The sequence below is a fragment of the Amia ocellicauda genome, chromosome 15 (assembly GCF_036373705.1).
Source record: "Amia ocellicauda isolate fAmiCal2 chromosome 15, fAmiCal2.hap1, whole genome shotgun sequence".
Classification (NCBI taxonomy): Eukaryota; Metazoa; Chordata; class Actinopteri; order Amiiformes; family Amiidae; genus Amia; species Amia ocellicauda.
This window is the reverse complement of record NC_089864.1, coordinates 29,788,399-29,805,801: the sequence shown is the minus strand read 5'-3', so window position 1 is coordinate 29,805,801 and position 17,403 is coordinate 29,788,399. Positions and strand designations below refer to the sequence as shown.

The following is a 17,403-nucleotide window of genomic DNA, read 5'->3' as shown; positions in this document are numbered from 1 at the left end:
GACCCTTCGTGACAGCCCTACTTTTTAGCTACCTGTTCAACTTTGTGGACATTCCACTTATTGTTATAACTGTTTGATCTCACCAGTTATGACCCTAACTACAATGCACTCAGCAAAACGATGCAGCAACATACATTTAATTAATGTAAGTTGGAGTGAAATACACTTATTGTTAATCACTTGTTTATGATGCCCCTTTCTCAACTTTTGTGCTGTCTTATAGTGTTAGAAACCAGCACTATGTTGGTGAACAAAATATAGTGCTTTTTATGTCAATCAATCAATTTTAATTTGTATAATACCCTTTGCAGGGTAGCCACAGAGTGGTAAACATACAACAACAAAATAAAATAATACATAAATAATACAGTACAATAAATAGACCTTTATCAGTTGAAATGATCTAAAATAAAGTAAACCAACATTAAATAAATAAACCATTAGGTACTGAGGAGAGAAACACTAAAACTCATATGGATGGCATGTAGGATAAAATAAATCTCTGGGGGTCCATGGCTTAGGGCCTAGGCCTAATGGTTTCCTCCCCTCCAGGCAGTATAGTTGTTACAGCAGCAAGGAGATCAGAAAGTTCTTAATCGGTGCTGCTGGCTGTGGTCTTCCCTCTGGAGGAGGCCTCTCACCGGCCAAAGGGGGTGTGGGGGTTTGAACATCAACAGGCCTTGGTGGCGATGGCTCTTCAGATCTTGCGGTGTCAGTGCCCTGTTAGCCCTCCGTGGTGGGGTGCCTCTGGGGTGGGTTGTGGCCTCTCGTCAGGTGCTCAGGTAGTGGGAATACAATGCAGGATATCTCCAAATACAATTGTGCATTGCATGTCCATGGCACACCAGTGGCACTATGGGCTAGAAAAACAGAGACTAAAAAGATGAAAGTCCTTCCACGGTTTCAGGGCCCAATAACTAAATGCTCTACTACCTGCAGTTTTCTTGTGTATTTAAGGGACCACTAAGTAACCTGTGATCTCAATGGCCTACCTGGAGTGTATTAAATAAGGAAATATTTTAAGTAGGGAGTGCCAGTCCCTTTAGTGATTTAAATGCTAATAAGATAACTTTGAAATATATCCTGTAGTGCATGGAGAGCCAGTGAAGAGAAGCGTTCATGTGATGTGTTCATGTTTTTTTATTTTAGTTAGGATTCTTGCAGTAGCATTTTGGACTAACTGAAGTGCAGAAATAGCTCTGTTTGTGCTGCCTGACAGAATGGCATTACAGTAATCCAATCTAGATGTAACAAATGTGTGTATCAATTTCTCAGTGTCATGTAATGTTTGATGGAGGAAGGAAGATCTTGACACATTCTGAATGTGTGATTCAAAGGATTGATTAAGATCACAGATGACACCCAGGTATCCTGCCATCTCCTTAGGGGAGAAATTAAAGTTATTATTACTCAGTTTTGTCAGTGTATGATGAACAGACAGATTTTTGTCCCCTAAATTTAAGACTTCTGTCTTATCAAAATTAAGCATAAGGAAATTAATTGTCATCAAATTTTTATTTTAATCTTGAACAGACAGAAGATTAGTGTTTCTATGTCTGTGTTGGGATTTACTGACAAATATAATTGTGTCAATTTCTCCTGAGCCTCTATTAAAGTTATATTCTTTATATAGTATATTCTTGAAATATAATCATCCATTTTCAACTAAATCTTTATCCAGTGTGCTCCAGTCTATCTATTCTAAGTACTGCCTCACACCTTCAAGGTTTTAAAATTTAACATTGTAGACCATTGTTTTAGACTTGGTCCTTGTTTTTTGAAAGAATGCCTCAAAGCTAACCATATTGTGATCACAGTTTTCCATTGGTTCTCCAACTAGTGTCCCTCTGACTCTATCTTGGTCATTTGAAAAGATCAAATCAATACATGCTCTCTCTCTGGTTGGTTCCCTTAAAAATTGAGTTAGAAAGCAGTCATTTACCATCTCAACCATTTATATTTCTGTAGTCCCAACTGGGTTTTCCCAGTCTATGTTTGGGAAATTGCATGGGGGTGGAGAGTTAAAAAAAAAAAAAAGATCTACTCACCACTGGGGGCCGGACTTGAATCAGTGAGATTGCTGAGCTTTCTTTTGGTTGACCAATCTGGTAATATCAGGAGTGAAGTTGGTGAGTGCAACACGAAGGCCAGCATGAAGATGTCCATCAGTTAGTCTGGATCACATTTTTGATTCGGTTATCTTTATATGTGAGAATGTTTGTTCACAAATGCAGGTGCTCCGAAACATGGTTATGAAGCCCCATGATATTTTTTAAGGTGTGGAAAATTGGCTGCAGAAAGGTGCATGTAGATTCAATTCCTCATTCCTCAATTTTCCTTCAGGGCGGTGTTTGATTGGAGATCAATTAATTCCAATTGCAGGGATGCAGGTGCTTTAAGTACAGTTGTGGCAGCATGTGGGTTTTCAAAGAGACGCAAATCAGCCTCAAGGTTGTGAAAGTCGCCAAATGTCTCAGAGAACTGCTCCTGGAGCACCGCAATTTCTTGTAGCGCTAGGTCCTATTTTTCCATGGTTCCATTCTGATTCAGCACTGCATACTGTGGAAAAATGATCAAGTTTGCCCTCTGTTAGCTGCCTGTGGAATAGCTGCAGGTTCATCTCCCCTTCACATAAGTATACAAATCAGAAATTAGTTTCCTCTTGCCCTGAAGTTGAGGTCATTTATGTGCTGGGTGAGATCAGTTAGCAATACAATTTTCCATAGCCACTCTCCACAGGTCTGCCTTTTTCAACCATGAATGTATCGATTTCAATGGGCAGCTCCATAAATCTCTTCAGAACTTTGCCACGATGGCATTTCACTGTACAAAGCATTAACCTTGTCTTTAAACCCAAAGTGTCCAGGGTTTTGCTAACACTAGTGCGCCTCAGACTTTGCAAACTTGCCAGCTCCTCTGTAACATTGAATGATTCGTCAGTTTCACGAATAAACACAAGCAACTGTGCTGTATCTGCAATGTCAGTACTCTCATCCAAAGCAATGGAGTAAACATCAAAATGTTGTGCCTTGCATCATAACTGTAATACAGTGAGGGAAAAAAGTATTTGATCCCCTGCTGATTTTGTACGTTTGCCCACTGACAAAGAAATGATCAGTCTATAATTTTATGGTAGGTGTATTTTAACAGTGAGAGACAGAATAACTACAAACAAATCCAGAAAAACGCATTTAAAAAAAGTTATAAATTGATTTGCATGTTAATGAGTGAACTAAGTATTTGATCCCCTATCAATCAGCAAGATTTCTGGCTCCCAGGTGTCTTTTATATAGGTAATGAGCTATACTCCCATGGCGAGCACTCAGCTCGTTACCTGTATAAAAGACACCTATCCACAGAAGCAATCAATCAATCAGATTCTCCACCATGGCCAAGACCAAAGAGCTGTCCAAGGATGTCCTACACAAGGCTAGAATGGGCTACAAGACCATCGCCAAGCAGCTTGGTGAGAAGGTGACAACAGTTGGTGCGATTATTCACACCTGGAAGAAACACAAAATAACTGTCAGTCTCCCTCGGTCTGGGGCTCCATGCAAGATCTCACCTCGTGGAGTTTCAATGATCATGAGAACGGTGAGGAATCAGCCCAGAACTACACGGGAGGATCTTGTTAATGATCTCAAGGCAGCTGGGACCATAGTCACCAAGAAAACAATTGGTAACACACTATGCCGTGAATGACTGAAATCCTGCAGCGCCCGCAAGGTCCCCCTGCTCAAGAAAGCACATGTACAGGCCTGTCTGAAGTTTGCCAATGAACATCTTGAATGATTCAGAGGAGAACTGGGTGAAAGTGTTGTGGTCAGATGAGACCAAAATCAAATTCTTTGGCATCAACTCAACTCGCCGTGTTTGGAGGAGGAGGAATGCTGCCTATGACCCCAAGAACACCATCTCCACCGTCAAACATGGAGGTGGAAACATTATTCTTTGGGGGGGGTTTTCTGCTAAGGGGACAGGACAACTGCACCGCATCAAAGGGACAATGGACGGGGTAATGTACCGTCAAATCTTGGGTGAGAACCTCCTTCCCTCAGCCAGGGCATTGAAAATGGGTCATGGATGGGTATTCCAGCATGACAATGTCCCAAAACACACAGCCAAGGCAACAAAGGAGTGGCTCAAGAAGAAGCACATTATCATTTCTTTGTCAGTGGGCAAACGTACAAAATCAGCAGGGGATCAAATAATTTTTTCCCTTACTGTAGCAGATCATCACTTGATCACTTGATCCTGTACCTTCCTGATTACAGTGGTAGCTGAGAGACTCAACACTTGAAATACATCTCTTTTCTCTGGGCATACCTCGTCCACTGCTTTCATGATGTATTTCTTTATCAGCTTGCACTTGGTGAAAGGCTTTCCTGCAGCAGCGATTAGCTCCAAGATTTCATAACTGGCTCTGAGAAACGAAATGTTTGTCTCATGCCTCTTGACAAAGATGCCTTGTTGGGAAGAGAGATTTTAATTCAGATGTTCCAGTTTTTCCTTCCTCTTTTCTGTATAGCTCAGCACAGCACAATTTAGAGCAATTTTATTAATTTGTTTATTTCAGCACATATATAGCAGGACAATCAAAACAATTGAAATGGCCAAATTCAGCCCGCAGACCATAGGTTGGGGACCCCTGGTCTACAATTTTTTTTTTCACTTGGAAGTTGTGTGGTAGAATGTGTAGATAAATGAAAAACATTTTTGAATCCAGGTTAATTCTAGGCTATAAGGCATTTTGAAAGGGGGTGTAGATATTCTACAGACACTGTATATTTGGCAAAACTGATTAAACTATAACTAATATGTTAAATATAAAACTGAGGCCAGTAAAATCCTTCGACCAGCTGCACTGTGGTTATATAGTTTGTTTCTACTATCATTCATTGTATTTAGACATAACAGTCAAAGAGCCAGTTCCACAAATGTCTTCCTGAGCCTCTCAAATCTCTATGTGTTCCATAGCATTCACATTTGCAATTTGTTTAATTTCACACCTGTAAACAATGAAAGAGAAAATGTGTTTGAATTCTTAATCAAAACAAATGGAAAACCAATAGATTTATTAGAGAGTCACTAATACTGGGATTTGTCTTTTTATTTTTCCTGTTTCATGCTCTAGGCACAAGAAATCAAGCAGTTGTACAAAATTACAGTGGAGCAAAACCTGCAGTGTCAGACATGTTTTTACCTCACTAAGGACACCAGCTACTTCCTCAGCCTCCCACTGCCTATCTCTGACTGTTCCAACACAGTGGTGAGTCTTCCACCGCAGTTCTGTGCACATCAAAAGTTATCTGTGGCCTCAAAGTGGAGTGTTGCCCAACCATAAGAAAATATGTTTATTTAGCTCAGTTTCTGCAAGACAATGTGTTTATTCAGCAGTTTCCAAATTTGTCCAAGTGCATTTTATAATTTTACTTAACAGTGAAGGACTGTTTGTCATAACTTAGTTTGATAGTTAATAGCATACCCCTGTTGTTATAAAAATCATAATACCAAATTGTTTGCAAACTCATAGTATGATTAAAACATGTCTGATGAAATCTGATTATAGAAATACATCTTATGGGTTTAATAGGGTCATTACAATGCAAAGATAGCCACATCTAGGTTATGGAAGGCTGCAATTCTGCTTGTTTTATCAACCCCTTCCTCACCAAATTACAACCCAGAAACATTAGCAAGGGAAACAGTTGCATACAACTTTTCAGCTTCTAAACTACATTGACAGGTTATGGATTTTAGTGTACATTTATAATTTGCATGTTTGTGTTATTTAAGGTGTGCTTTTCAATTTCAATTATCTATTATTTTATTGGTCTGCTCTAAGATACAAAGCATAATACATATACTGTACAGTATAGTATAGTATACATGAACAGTCCCTTTTTTCTTTTTAATAAAAAAAAATATATTCCACAGATGTGAGTTTTGATACTGGTGGGTTGAGAGTGTGAAATATTCTAACACAAGTCTTAACAGACAAACAGACATGTGATATATGATACATACATACTGCAAAAGCAAGTAATAGCATCACAACATGAAATAGTTTAATATTTTAATTTTAAAATAAGATACAAATATTCCTATCAAACTCAAAATAATAGCAATATTAGCCCGGTTGGGACTACAGAGGCAGAAATAGAGATGGTTGAGATGGTAAATGACTGCTTTCTAACTCAATTTGTCAGTGCATGCATTGACTTGATATTCTCAAATGACCAAGATAGAGTCAGAGGGACACTAGTTAGAGAACCAAAGGTCTTGCAAACCTTGAAGGTATGAGGCGGCACTTAGAAGAGGTAGAATGGAGCACACTGGATACAGATTCAGTTGAAAATGGATGGTTATATTTTTAGAATATACTACTTGAGGCTCAGGAGAAATTTGTACCACAACTTAGCAAATTGAGGACCAAAAAACAGTGGCCAAAATGGTTTAATAGAGGTATGCAAAAAATATAAAGAGGAAGAAAATTTTGTATAGCACATACAAAAGGGACGGAGATGAAACAACATACATAGAATATGTTGAGCTGCAAAGAGATCTTAAGAAAGGGATCAGGAAAGCAAAGAGGGAAATAGAAAGAAACAGCTCTTGGAGCTAAAACAGATAAAGTGCAAAAATTGAAGTATCTTGGAAAACGAACACGATGTAGCAAATGTTCTAAATGAATATTTCACAGAGGTTTTTTCAAAAGAAAGACACATAACATGCCACGGGTTAACAATCAGTCCAGGATAAATGAGGAGGAGGACTAACAGAATTAAAAACAAACAAATCACCTGGGCCAGATGGTATATTTCCAACAGTACTTAAAGAAATTAGAGAAATTATTTATAGGCTGCTTAGTCAATTATTCCAAATGACACTTAGAACAGGGGATGTGCCAAATGACTGGAAGACAGCAAATGTCATACCAATCCACAAGAAAGGGGACAAAGGAAATTACATAACAATCAGTCTCACCTGCATCACCTGTAAAATGTTGGAAAAAATGATTAGACAGAAAATAGAGGAGCATCTTAATGAAAACCATATTCTTGGAGATAGTCAACATGCAACTGCAGCTGTAGATCATGTGAAAGCATATGATATGATATACTTAGATTTTCAGAAAGCTTTTGATAGGGTTCCACACCAAAGACTGATCCTCAAATTGGAAGCTGTAGGCATTCAGGGTAATGTAAGTAGATGGATTATGAACTGGTTGATGTATAGGAAACGGAGGGTGTTGATTAGAGGAGTCGCTTCTAACTGGAGTGAGGTTGTTAGTGGAGTTCCACAGGGATCAGTACTAGGGCCTTTGCTTTTTCTAATCTATATTAATGATCTGGACTCTGGGATAGTTAGCAAACTTGTCAAATTTGCCGATGATACTAAAATAGGTGGCTCAGCAGATACAATCTCGGCAGCACAGGCTATTCAAAGGGACTTGGATAACATTCAGTTGTGGGCCGATACCTGGCAGATGAAATTCAATGTGGACAAGTGCAAGGTAATACATGCAGGTAACAAAAATGTCCACTATAATTACACTATGGGAGGAATAGAACTAGATGAAGTATCGCATGAGAAAGGCCTAGGAGTCTATGTGGACTCCTCACTTTCTCCATCCAAACAGTGTGGGGAGGCAATTCAGCCCCAGGATGAGAAGGCTGTCCAGTAGTGTCCAGTCCTCACAACAAACAAGCAAGCTAGGTATTTTCTGGGTTTGGTTGAATGGTATTGAAGGTTTATAGGTTTTTCCAGCCTTGCATCAAAATTGACTGAACTGACCCAAAAATCCAGCCCAAATAGGGTACAGTGAACAACAATTTGCCAAAATGACTGTATGTGTAATGAGCCCATTCTGCAGAGTCCAGATTTTGAATTATAGTGCAGACCGATGATTCAGAGGTTCGTCTCAGGGCTTTTGCAGGGGGAGCAAGGAAACCATTCTTAATTTAGCAGAAAGTATTTTCCCAGAGAAATTTGAAATTCAACTACTGAAATTGACTCCTTAAAATATTACCTGCTGGGACAAGAATTTGTACTACAGACTGATCATCAGGCACTCAAGTGGTTGAATACTATGAAGGACGCAAATGCACGTATAACCAGATGTTATTTGTCCCTGCAGCTCTTCAGGTTCAACATTAAATACAGGGATGGAGTTCAGAATGTGACAGCAGAGTTTCTTTCTCGCCTTTTCAAAATCGAAAATTCTTAAAGGGGGGGAAATGTGATGAAGTAGGGTAATTGTGTATAGCCTTCATCACGATATGATAAGTATGCTACAATGTTTAAATTATTGTGTGTAACCCTATGGTAGCGCTACATTTATTTGCATAGTGTGTGCTGGATGTAATACTGCGGTTATGAGGCGTTAAAACAGGTAATATAAAGATATAAAGATTGTATTGAGCTGCACTTATGGGTATGAAGAGGGGATGCTCTTTGGGGTTTATTTGTGTAGCATCCTTGCCATCAGGAAACAGGTCAAATAATAACTTGTATGTTTATGATTTAAATTATTTAAGTAAGTTAAATTCAATTAATTGGCACAATTTTTAATTATCAACGTGCAGCCCTAATATAAGCGCATGTTTTTGATTGAGTCTCATAACCACAGTATTACATCCAGCACACATTATGTGCACATCAAAGGTGCACAACTCAACTTCTATCGTGGGCAAATATTGATTTTACCATGTGGTAAAATGGGCTGCATATAGCTAAAAAACTAAGTAAATAATTAAGTGTCCTCTGCAATACTCGCTCAGCTGTAATACACAGTCTGTGATTATCGTTCTATCTATAACTATATACTTAAGAATGACACACTCAGTACACACACTCAAGGTATAGTTAGATAAAGCTAAATATAGCTAAATGACTATTCAATTGCTGAAATAGAAGTTGATGGATTTTATTTTACTTTTATCATAATTATTATGTCCTTATTTTTTGTTATATTTTTGTTGCTGTATTTTTTTTTTTTAAATCTGTCAATGCCTCAATAAAATCCACCTTTTTGCACTTTATCTTGGTTTTGGTCTGCCTTCTTCTACACCATTTGACCACCTTTACAGTGACATACAGTAACTTGAGGTAGTCGACATTTGATCAGACTCCATCCTTCTCTGAAAAATATTATTTATTCCTGAGTTACTATGTTTCACAGAACAATTTTCATGAAACTCCTACTACTTCTGTAAAAAAGTATAAAAGTGCTCTTGGACCATACCTGAATTCAAAATATATATGATTTTTAAATTGTTTGCATGTCGGACGGGTTAAATAAAATAAATTAGAGCTTTAATTTTATTGAATATTGAGTGATTGATTCTGGTCTCGTTTTCATCTATTTCTAGGAAAACTGTATCCACTGCTTCTTTGAACTGCAGGATATAACTGGAAATTTTTGCTTATGTGAAAGGTGTGGAGAAAGAAAGCCAACTAAACAGGTAACTGCTTGCTATTTGTTTTTTAAATGTTTTTTATGTTTTATATCCCTAAAACCATAAATCATCTTTATCTGACATGTATATCATGCCACACAATCCTGCCTGTTTTAAATGTAGGTTGGTAGAAACAACTGATGATGTAGTCATTTGCAGTAAGTCAAATGTTACCAAGAAATAGAAGGAGGAAATAGAAACATAAATTAGTCTGACTTTAACAAGCAAACAAAATCTCATACTTTTTTGGGTGGTGGAAACAGGGTTCCATGGGTCATTGAAACAATGTAGGTGTCAGAGTCTTCGTGGCCAGGGGAATGAAACCAAGTATGGAGGTGAGAGAGGAAGGGCCAGAACTAGCAAGGGTCTGGAGCCAGCAAAACAGTACAATGAAGGTGATGCAAGAATCAAGGTCGTGGGGACAGGCAGAGAGTTATTGCATCAAGCAAACAACACAGAGTAGAGACTCAGAAGAACAGGGTCATAGAGAGGAAGGTAGGTCAGGAACACAATAAGATAAGTCAGCGAAAATGCGGAAACAACTGTGGAGAGTTATCAAGACTCTGTGAAGAGCAAAGGAACAGAGAGGTATATATACAGTGAACAGATGAAGCAAGGAAACAAGAGACAGGTCTGCTAATAAACCAATAATAGGGGAAACTGTGAACAAAGGGCCAGAAGACAAAATGGGAAAAAGATCGACATCTGGAGTGAACTCAGATCTACAGTAACCAATTATCATCTCTGAATTTTAACGAAGGGGTTCAAGCTGGTCTCACTGCCCAATGTCCTGTGTCTTCACCTGAAAAGGTCTGGTTATTCACTAAGATCAGGCTATACTAAGAAGCTTAACTGTGAAGTGAAGTTCCCAGAAGTTCTTGATTTTCAAACCATTCTGCGGCGAGACCAGATTTCAGAGAGCACCCAGGAGGTAATGTGAGATTTTATTTTGTGCACTGCTTGTGTTTTGGGAGAACGTTCTGCTTTTTCCTGGTCTATGAAGCTCCTGCAATAGCATTTAAACATTGTGTAAACATGTCCTTGATAACACACACAAACATACACACACACACACACACACACACACACACACACTCACGCATACAGACGGGTGACAAATTAAAGGAAAAAAGGTGTTGGGCCACCACGAGCCACCAGAGCAGATTCAGTGTGTCTTGGCATAGATTCTACGAGTCTCTGAACTCTACTGGAGGGATGGAACACCATTCTTCCAAAAAATATTCCCTCATTTGGTGTTATAATAATGGTGGTGGAGAGCGCTGTCTAACACGTCAGTCCAAAATCTCAATTGTTAAATTGGGTTGAGATCTGGTGACTGTGAAGACCATAGCATATGATTCCCTCTAAGGGGACAAGTGGACCCAAACCATGGCAGGAAAATGCCCCCCACAGCATAACAGAGCCTCCGGACCCCCTCACTGTAGGGGTCAAGCAGTCAGGCATGTACTGTTCTCTTGGTGTACACCACACATGCACTCGACCACCTGGGAAATAATTGCTCTGTTTTTCCTTACATAACACATTCATGCATGAGCATCACGGTCATCCAATATGCGCTTTTGACCAACCCTGTTTACTGATATCTTTCCCATAGATCTAAATGCATAACTTTAGTCACTGTTCCTATTGAAACACTAGCCAACTGAGCAATTTTTGTGACTCCTGCCATTCGTACCCCAATAATGACCCCTCTTTCAAAGTCACTTAGATCCTTTCCTCTTGCCATCTTGATCCAAAATCGAGGTAAACTGGGCCTGCTCAGAATTTTTATACATGCCACAGAGCATGATAGGATGTTAATTGTATCATGCAGTTCACCTCTTTGGAGCCATCTGCATTCATTATGTTCCTCCACCCATTTTTCAGGTATTTCATTTAATTTGTCACCTGTCTGTATATATAGTTTTAAGATAAAAAAAAAAACATTTGAGTTAATACAAGCCTGGTCTATAAACCCACGAGAGGACAATAACAGTTAATATTGAAAGCCACATGAATGCAATTTTCAGAAAGTACAAATTTCTGGACATTTTCAGTAGATGTTTAAACATTTACAGTGGTTTGCAGAAGTATTCACCCCCTACCAACAATGTCTAATTTTGTCGAATTGCAAATAAACTGTACATACATTTTCAAACTAACTTTTTTTATTCAAAGCTGTAGTGGTTAAACAGAACATGATTTTATACTCAGCAAAAAAATAAATGTCCCTTTTTCAAGACACTGTATTTTAAAGATAATTTTGTAAAAATCCAAATAACTTTACAGATCTTTATTGTAAAGGGTTTAAACAATGTTTTCCATGATTATTCAATGAACCATGAACAATTAATGAACATGCACCTGTGGAACAGTCGTTAAGACACTAACAGCTTACAGACGGTAGGCAATTAAGGTCACAGTTATAAAAACTTAGGACACTAAAGAGACTTTTGTACTGACTCTGAAAAACACCAAAAGAAAGATGCCCAGGGTCCCTGCTCATCTGCGTGAACGTGCCTTAGGCATGCTGCAAGGAAGCATGAAAACTGCAGAAGTGGCCAGGGCAATAAATTGCAATGTCCGTACTGTGAGACGCCTAAGACAGGCTACAGGGAGACAGGAAGGACAGCTGATCGTCCTCGCAGTGGCAGACCAACAGGTTGTAGGCCTGTTGTAAGGCAGGTCCTGAGCAGACATCACCGGCAACAACGTCCCTATGGGCACAAACCCACCTTTGCTGGACGTGATTTCCTGCAAGACAGGAATGTCAGTGTTCTGCCATGGCCAGCGAACAGCCCGGATCTCAATCTCATTGAGCACGTCTGGGACCTGTTGGATTGGAGGGTGAGGGCTAGGGCCATTCCCCCCAGAAATGTCCGGGAACTTGCAAGTGCCTTGGTGGAAGAGTGGGGTAACATCTCACAGCAAGAACTGGCAAATCTGGTGCAGTCCATGAGGAGGAGATGCACTGCAGTACTTAATGCAGCTGGTGGCCACACCAGATACTGATTGTTACTTTTGATTTTGACCCCCCCTTTGTTCAGGGACACATTATTCCATTTCTGTTAGTCACATGTCTGTGAAACTTGTTCAGTTTATGTCTTAGTTGTTGAATCATTTTATGTTCATACAAATATTTACACGTTAAGTTTGCTGAAAATAAAAGCAGTGGAAAGTGAGAGGACATTTCTTTTTTTGCTGAGTATATAAGGAGGACATTAAGTCAGTAGTTGGTTGAAGCACCTTACACCAATCTTCAAGTCTCCCCATACATTTTCAATTAGATTCAATTCTTTGAGTGGGCCAATCAAGAACATTAATTATCTTGTTCAACCACTCCAGTGTGGCTTTGGCTTTGTGCTTCATATCATTGCCTTTCTGAAATGTGAAATTCCTCCCCAGTGTCAGAGTCATGGCTGACTCAAACAGGTTTTCATCAAGCATTCACCTTTACTTTGCACCATCAATGTTCCCCTCTATGATCTTCCCAGTCCCTGCTAAAAAGAAGCATCCCCATACCATGATGCTACCACCACTAGATAAGGGCATCTGCCAAGAAATAATAATAATAATAATAATAATAATAATAATAATAATGCATGACAGTTGGGATGGTGGTGCTGACTAGGTGATGTGCAGTATTGGACTATTCATTTTTTACTACAATTTGGAGTAGTTAATGTAGATTCTATATGCAAAGTCTAATTTGAAAGCGGTGGCAAACATAATATGAACAATTTGCAGGGGATTGAATACTTCTGCAAACCAGTGTATAAACAATTAAAAAGATTATATATATATATATATATATATATATATATATATATATATATATATATATATATATAATCTAATAGTGTACTACATGTGCTAATTTCAACCTTATTGTCTATTTAGCCATCTATTACATCTAGTCCCTTGTCCCCTTACTGCATTGCATGTTTATCCCCGTGCAAAAAAACAGAATGCAATAAAACTTGTTTAATCCTGCAATATATTAAGTGTTCAATTCTGCAATACATATGTTAAGTGCAATACAGGATGTATTGCTTTATATTTTGTTAAGGTTCTATAATGTAAGGAGAGGTATATTATTTAATCATTATTATTATTTGTGTTGTCCACAAGAAGAACGAAAGTATGACCTGTTTGCTGTTATAGTGCACTGCGGCACAGCTTTATTTGGTCATTATACAGCCTACATTAAATCATCTAGTGATCAAAGTTGGAATCATGCTGATGACAGCTATGTTCGCAAAGTAAGATATTGAACTTACTTTAACTATGATACTGCTGATGTACTGATGTTTGTACTACACAGCTCTGCTTGAACAGATGTATAATAACATTGATCCTGAAATGTGAATTTCAAAATAATGTCAAGAATGACTGTCCCTTTTCATTTCAATGAGATGTGTAATATTGCCATGTGGTTCATAAAACTACAGGTACCAGACATAAAAGATAAGAACTCATTAAATTAGGGGATTCAGGGACAAAAAACATCAACTACAAAATGCAAACCAAAAAAAATAAAGAAACAACAACACATCAGACCCAAATTCCTTAGCACAATTATAGATTACTGGCTACAGGAACTTTAAACCACAGGCTTACAAATCTACATCCTACTTAAAAGAGGTATGTGCTGAATATATTTTTTAACAAGTGCATTGAAATCCTGGCTTGATTTCAGAGTATTCCTGTACTCTTGATGTAAATAGGCTAAGAAACACCCCATTTCACAGCAGTGCTTCAGTTATCTTCACTTGTCTTTCAATTAAACAAATGTTTGTTAAAAATGTTTTTTTACTTATTTCTCAGGGTAGGATGTTTCATCTCAAGATGCAATTTTAGTTTATATAGTTACATGCTAGCATAAAGAAGCACTTTATACACAAACAACACATAAGCAATACATGTAAAACCCCGACTAATAAAGTTAGTATTTTTAGTTCTGTTTATGACTGCCTTTACTTCATGATGACAAATCACCACTTTTTTGTATAATTGTCATTGTGCCTTTTACTTTTTGTTTTCTAGTTTTTAACATGAGGCCTCTGTACTCCCTTTCTAACTTGAAAAGTTTGATAATCTATATACAGTCATACTTTTACAAGAAAACAGTCAGATTGAGGGCCTGTGTTAGACCAAGGTAGTCAGTCAGTTTCCTCTCTGGTCCTCTCATTTCAAACATAATGATGAATCACTTAATTATTGTTCATGTGTAACTGTTAAGAAACATAATGTTGAATGTGTATTGAATTGTTGATGTTTTTGTATTATCTTTTGCCAATTTATTTTTGAAGCATGGATTAAGATGTTTGTACTTTCTTTGCTCACATAGTCTTCATCATTTTGAATGAGGACCTGTGAAATTTTCACATTAGGCTTCAATGAGTAGGAGGAGACAGAATGGACTATAACCAATGAAAAGAACAAATAGCACCTTGTTGTCAGTCCAAAACCTAACATTTTGAATCATGCCAGTCTAAAATAATGGATCAAAAAGACTATTAGGTAATGATCACATCAGATACTGATTAAATACCATATATCCCTGAATAACAATGGACAAATCTTAATAAAAATGTATAAACATCTATTATTTTTATGAACATAAGTGTTTTCCTTTCCAGGTTTCGTGGAAGGATGTGGAAAGTACATTTGGAGGATCCCGGAGGTTGTAAAATTGCTTTTCTTTTCTTTAAATCATATGAAGTAGAAGGTCGTCCATGTACAAAGCATTTGAAAAACAAAGATAACAAAATGAAGGCCAGATTTGTGGAGGTTGCATTTTACAATAATCGCATGTTATGTGAAGATATACTAGTATAGGTGTACCGTATAACTGATCAATTGTGTATACGAGACTCTTACGCCTGGGCGGACTAGGGTGAAGGGTGAAGTGGAGGGAAAGACAATGTCAGAAATTAGGCAGAAGGTCTGGGGCCAGCAAACACTATTTGAAAGGCAATCTGTAAAGCGAGGTCAAGATACAAGCAGGAGTTCGGGTGATCGGGCAAACTAGACAATAGAGGTCATCCAAAAGGGCAAAGTAAGGGCTGGGCGTAAGCCTCAGAAATTCTGCTACATTTGGCAAACAAAACTTCACAAAGACGTTTATGAACAGAGGATTATAAATACTAAGGGAAGGGGATAGGTAACTGGTGACAGGTGTGAGTTGTGGGAGTGTGGGAGACCTCTGGTGTTGATCTGAGGAACAGTCATGTGGACCTGAGACCTACCACACGCTCCAGGTTTAGCAAGTTGTTGCATCACACGCAAATTGCTTTAATGGGCAGATTTTTTTTTTTAATTGGTCTTTACAACACAATCCACTTGAAACACTTGCGTGAGTACTTGATCTATCCATAAGATGCCTTCATGTACATATATACATGAATACCCCTATCCACCTATATATTTTTTTGTTCAATACACGCTTACCTCAAACATGACCCATGGGATGGCATAAATGTCAGAATTCCATAAAAAATATGAAAACTTTCATATCTGTCTATCTCAGCAAACCTATTAATTTTAATTCTGATTCTCTAGTGAGACTTAATGCTTTTAAATGCACTAGTCAATATAAATATGATTTATTGCTTTCAAAATCTGCTTTGTTTTGTGGGGGCAAAGCAGGGGCGGACTGGCAAATGGGAAGTGCGGGAGAATCACAGGTGGGCCGGTCTGTTTGGACCTGTGTGGGCCGCTGGTCTATATTTGATTTGTTTTAGTTTATTGTATTATTGTTTTCTGCCTGTTACACACTGACAATTACACACTGTTTATAACTGGGCATTCTCGCTTTCTCTTGTGCACACATCATCTCTCCAACCATCGCTTATCGTAATATCTAAGGGGAGGAGTGGACAACCCTGAATTAATTTTCCAGGATTTGGTAACAAGATACTCCACTCAATTCAAGTCATGCTGTGCACAACATATGCCGGTATAGAGAGCTCAAGTGAGATTTGCATACAGTAACAGAATGACATAATGCAGATATATATATTTTACCTATACTTCTTCTTGATGGCGCGCTGCATGTGTTGATTTCATTATTATTTCGGTATGTTGATTTTGGCATAAATGTGGGCCAGTCAACTTGAACTTCCTGGGCGGATTTTAGGTCCCTGTCCGCCCCTGGGGCAAAGTATACACATTCTGATGCTGATGAAACAGGAATGGGATACATATTAACTTTGTGCTGAAAATAAAAATAACCTTCAAATTAATTGTACAAACCATGCTTCGAAAAACTAAATCTGAATATACAGTGTGGTCATAATTGATGGAACTAATAAGGGAGGTCCGGCAATTGGAAACTCATGACTTTCGTATCTGGTCTCATCTGGTCACTGGCGTAGTATGTACGGACAGTCATAAACAAATTAATCAAACACCTTTAAAGACTTAAATAATCCCTAAATAACTAATGCAATTTAATAAACAGCTAATATAATCTATATTAATTAATTGGTAACCATAATTTGACATAAATAAACTTTGCAAATTGTAGGAAACATAAGATGTGCTGTGTACCAAACTTTCCCTTCCTTTTTTAGATCCAAAGTGGGATCTCTTTTGCCATAGATAAGCACTACGAAGAGAATCAAAGTCAGCAAAATTATTATTGATTTCATAACAATCGAATACAACACACTGTGAAGGTCTGTACAGAACTGAAAGGGCTGGTCTCACCTGTCACTGACATTCCATTCCTAAAACCCATGTGCACCTCCTCCTCCCATTGGTCCAACACTTAAAACCTCTGTTACTTGCCTCTCTCTGCCCAGAGTATATATATACCCCTCTGTTCCTCAGACACCTTGTGAAGTCTTGTCTTCTCTTGAGAGTCATTTCTGAGCATTCTTCTAATCATTGTGTCTTTCTGTGTTTTGATCATTTGCCTTCACGTTCCTGACTATCT

The 17,403-nt window shown here is 38.2% G+C and overlaps 1 protein-coding gene across 2 annotated transcripts in view; it reads left to right on the top strand.

Annotated features, from left to right (window-relative positions):
* The window catches only part of usp18 (ubiquitin specific peptidase 18), a 36,952-nt gene that overhangs the window by 18,049 nt on the left and 1,500 nt on the right, over positions 1-17,403 (top strand). The window contains exons 5-9 of one of the 2 annotated variants that reach the window (XM_066724644.1): positions 5,135-5,269; positions 9,375-9,467; positions 10,222-10,393; positions 13,593-13,723; positions 15,104-15,147. In XM_066724644.1, coding sequence (XP_066580741.1) covers positions 5,135-5,269; positions 9,375-9,467; positions 10,222-10,393; positions 13,593-13,723; positions 15,104-15,147 — 575 coding nt within the window. The remainder of the gene's footprint in view (positions 1-5,134; positions 5,270-9,374; positions 9,468-10,221; positions 10,394-13,592; positions 13,724-15,103; positions 15,148-17,403) is intronic. The other variant, XM_066724645.1, reaches the window with a different exon arrangement.